At 26.1% G+C, this 3661-nt stretch overlaps 1 protein-coding gene across 1 annotated transcript; it reads right to left on the bottom strand.

The window, feature by feature from the left end:
• LOC100571721 (factor VIII intron 22 protein) lies at positions 1–1881 on the bottom strand. The gene is made up of 7 exons (XM_003240167.4): positions 1501–1881; positions 1379–1425; positions 1103–1305; positions 799–1024; positions 603–702; positions 422–543; positions 1–351 (listed from the first exon to the last, which is right to left on the bottom strand). Exons 1-7 carry the CDS (start codon positions 1566–1568, stop codon positions 188–190), a joined length of 930 nt encoding a protein of 309 aa, XP_003240215.1. The 5' UTR covers positions 1569–1881; the 3' UTR covers positions 1–187.
• Between the last annotated feature and the right edge of the window lie 1780 nt (positions 1882–3661).

Below are 3661 nucleotides of genomic sequence, written 5' to 3' on the forward strand. Positions count from 1 at the left end.
TATATTTGGAATAATTTCCAATTTTTAATGATCTATAAAATGTTTACAAAAAAATAACAATTTTAGCATATAAAATCTAGTATAAAACACTTAGAATCAAGTATATAATTTATAATATAACAAATTAATATTGATTTTTAAATACTATAAAATATATAAAATATAATTAGGTAGTACAAAATAGTTACTATGTCAGTGTATTGATTAATACAGCTAATAAATGTCTTTGTTCTGATGTTAAATGAGGAGTAAAATCAGATTCAATTGTACCTAAACAAGTAGTTTCACCAAGTTGATATGCTTTAACCAAAGAACGAAGAAGACGGAACATTATGTCTGATATATAAGGAACTAAAATAATAAGAAAGTAAAATATTATGTTAAATATTTAATAACTATATAATATTAGTATAAAACTTACCCGGAGAATCAAAATTTCCATTAATCCACATGTATTTCTCCAATACTGAAGCTAAATCACTTGGCATTTTTTGGCGAGTGGGTTTCAGTATAAGCAGTAAGAATACTCGTGATATTTCGCATCTAAAATGTATAAAAAAATGTAGTTAAAATTTTAAATGAAAATTAAATTAAATATTTACCTGAATAAAATATCATTATAAATGCCAATGGTTTCATTGTTTATGCAAGAAATAGTATTTGCGATTTCTGTGAATGTTAAAAGTGCGCCTTCATAATCTTCTACAAAAAGTAACATTTGCGTTCATTACAACACAATACACCTATTACACCATATTTAAAATAATAAATACTCAAATTACGATTAAAAATATTTACCAGAAAGAATTTGAATGGAAGTTATTTGTTCAAGAATAGCCAATTTAAGTGTATGACTTTCATGTGGCACATCAATCATACTACTTCCAATAAAAGCCGCATCATCTAATTTACCTAAACATACAAGAGTTTCAGCTGTTTCAAGACGAATCGAAGTTTTCAAAATATTTTCAAACGAGTTCCCTTGCCAACTGTCCTCGGCATGTCGCATTTCACTTAGCCCAGCCTAAAGTATTAAAAATTCTATAAATAATTTAACTATTTAATTAGATAAGAACTTTAATCTCATGTGTAAATATCTTACTTGTAAATTTTCATTATAAGGAGATATTAAACCAGATGATTCAGTCTTCTTAAATTCTGAAAAAAACTGGCGGGCTGCTTTCTGATGAGCAAGAGCTTGTTCACAGTCGTGACCCATCGACTCTTCACATTTAGCCACAGCTTGCCAGCATAATGCAGCATAATCATGTTTATCATTCTTTTGACAAAAATTTGCTAGTTTAGCTAAAATATAAGACAAAAAATATTAAAAATGTTCCTTAATAGGTATTAAAATAATTAATGTAAGTTATCTTACCGAATTGGTCACTAGGCTCCAGTGTATTTAACTTTCTAAATAATTTTCTAAAAAATAAAAATGTGATTATTTAAAGAAACAAAATGGCAAAATATATTATAAATAAAACTGTAATATATTACTTTTTTGTTTTATTTAGTATTATCTTATAATGGTAAATAATCTCTTCGGGATTATTAAAACTGGCCATTTTATAAAACGAATAACTAGGTATATAATTATAATAGGTATATACAATTATCAACTATCAATGGATTTTTACGACAGTAATAATTGAGTTATTGACTATATATATTTTTTATAGTACCTATGTGTTGTACAACTTTTAAATAATATAATAGGTACCTATTACTTTAATACTTCATTGAGTAATTACAGATAGACAACATTACTGACAAATAGAGTGAGATACCTATATGCAGGCTACAAATAGTAATCAACTATCAAGTATTCAAGTAGATAACAATCAAAAAGCTTATAAGTTAACGTAAAAAGCACGGTTTAAGATATAAGATGGCAAAAAGTAAAACTGATAATATGTTATCATTTTGTTATCAAACTTGAAAATTATTTATTTGCAACCACGGACTACTACGGTGTAGTAGTCCCATAGATAATATAAGAATGGATAGGACATAAGAACTTATCACATGAAAATTTAATGATACTATTTTAAGGTTATATGGGGCGAATATTGATGTGATAATTGATAAATAATAATGAATATTAAATAACATAATTTTATTTTGTTAAAATATTATTTTCCAATTTCCATTTTCCAGGTACAGGTGGCAAAACAATCAAAATACAAACTGACAAATATCTAAATATAACTGACTATCATATTTATTCATTATTATTTAATAAAACAGTTTTGCACATAACCTCAAAAAGCCTCATATTGTCTTTCTCTCTTTACTTTCTCTCTTCCCCAAAAAAGCACACGGCCTCATATGGAACTGGTATAGGCATGTCCTATCCATTCTTATATTATCTATGAGTAGTCCGTGTTTGCAACCAAGGTGTATTGATAAGGTGTCGTCACTTGTTTGAAAACTTGATTGAAAATTTTACCACAGACAGTCGTCACCACCGGAAGCGCTGTATGTCCTAAAGAGGCCGAAAAACGAACGCTTTTGTACACCAAAGCCATAGAAAATTGAAAATATATTATGATCTAAGGAATAAAATTAAAAATTTTTCATTGTATAATTACTTTTTTGATCTAAATTATTTGTATGCATGTATTTAAATAATTTCTTTTTATCAAATACAGTCATTAATATTATTAAATAGTGTCATTTTTAAATTTCCTACCTATTCCAAAAAAATATATGAAAAATGTATGAGTTACCTATTGGTAATTCACTAAATTATCAATTATCATACATAATTATTTCAGAATGTTATAATTAACAAATAATAATTCATAATTACATGGACATGAAAAGGGAGGGCCGGAGGGGGCTTAGACCACTCTGAGCCATCTTAAGGCCACTCTAAGATAATATGTACATAATTTTAACACTACATATTTTAATATATAACCAAACTTTATTATAATATATTATACCTATAATTTATGAAATAAAAAATGTGCTATAAACAATTATTAAATATACTCAGACTCAAGGAATCTACAGGAAAAATTTTAGTAATTTAGTATTTATAATAGTAATGAGCTATCCAAAATTCAAATGCTTATATTTGTAATACCTTTTGTCCTTTTTATAAGCATTTATTACTTGGTTGTACTTATATAATATTATTATATTATATTAACAGATCCTGGGGATACCAAAATATATGCTAAATGCTTGATAGATTTATATGGTCATCATATATCAGTGCTTCTCAAGCTGGAGGCATGGCTATACTGGCATGGCTATTTTATTTAAACTATTTTCTTTAGGCTTTAAGAAAAAAGTATACTAAAAACATTAATTTACTATAATTTTAATAATTTATCTGTGTGAAATAGTAGGTACATGTAATTTTTGTATATAATTAAGAAAAAATAATTTATGATTTGATTAAGGGGCCTTGACAGTTTTACATTAAATTTAGGGGATCACACGACAAAAAAAAAATGAGAAGCACTGTCCTAGATTAAACTGTAGTATATCTAAATATTTATAAGATTTCAATTAGGTTGCAAATATCCCAAGAAGTGACTAAATTATACATCATAATATTTTATAATTGATGTCTACTTGATAAAAAATATTTAAAACAAAAATACAAATGTAAATTAAAATTATTAGATGCTAACTCCAAAAAAAT

This window comes from Acyrthosiphon pisum, chromosome X, assembly GCF_005508785.2.
Source record: "Acyrthosiphon pisum isolate AL4f chromosome X, pea_aphid_22Mar2018_4r6ur, whole genome shotgun sequence".
In the NCBI taxonomy this organism is placed as follows: Eukaryota; Metazoa; Arthropoda; class Insecta; order Hemiptera; family Aphididae; genus Acyrthosiphon; species Acyrthosiphon pisum.

Bases quoted from the DNA above. Each gene is read 5' to 3' on its own strand.
- LOC100571721 (XM_003240167.4), bottom strand. From the start codon at position 1,568: ATGGCCAGTTTTAATAATCCCGAAGAGATTATTTACCATTATAAGATA. The intron at 1,306-1,378 runs GTAAGATAACTT...CTTATATTTTAG, and splicing joins GGAGCCTAGTGACCAATTCG to CTAAACTAGCAAATTTTTGT. The intron at 1,025-1,102 runs GTAAGATATTTA...TTAATACTTTAG, and splicing joins CTTATAATGAAAATTTACAA to GCTGGGCTAAGTGAAATGCG.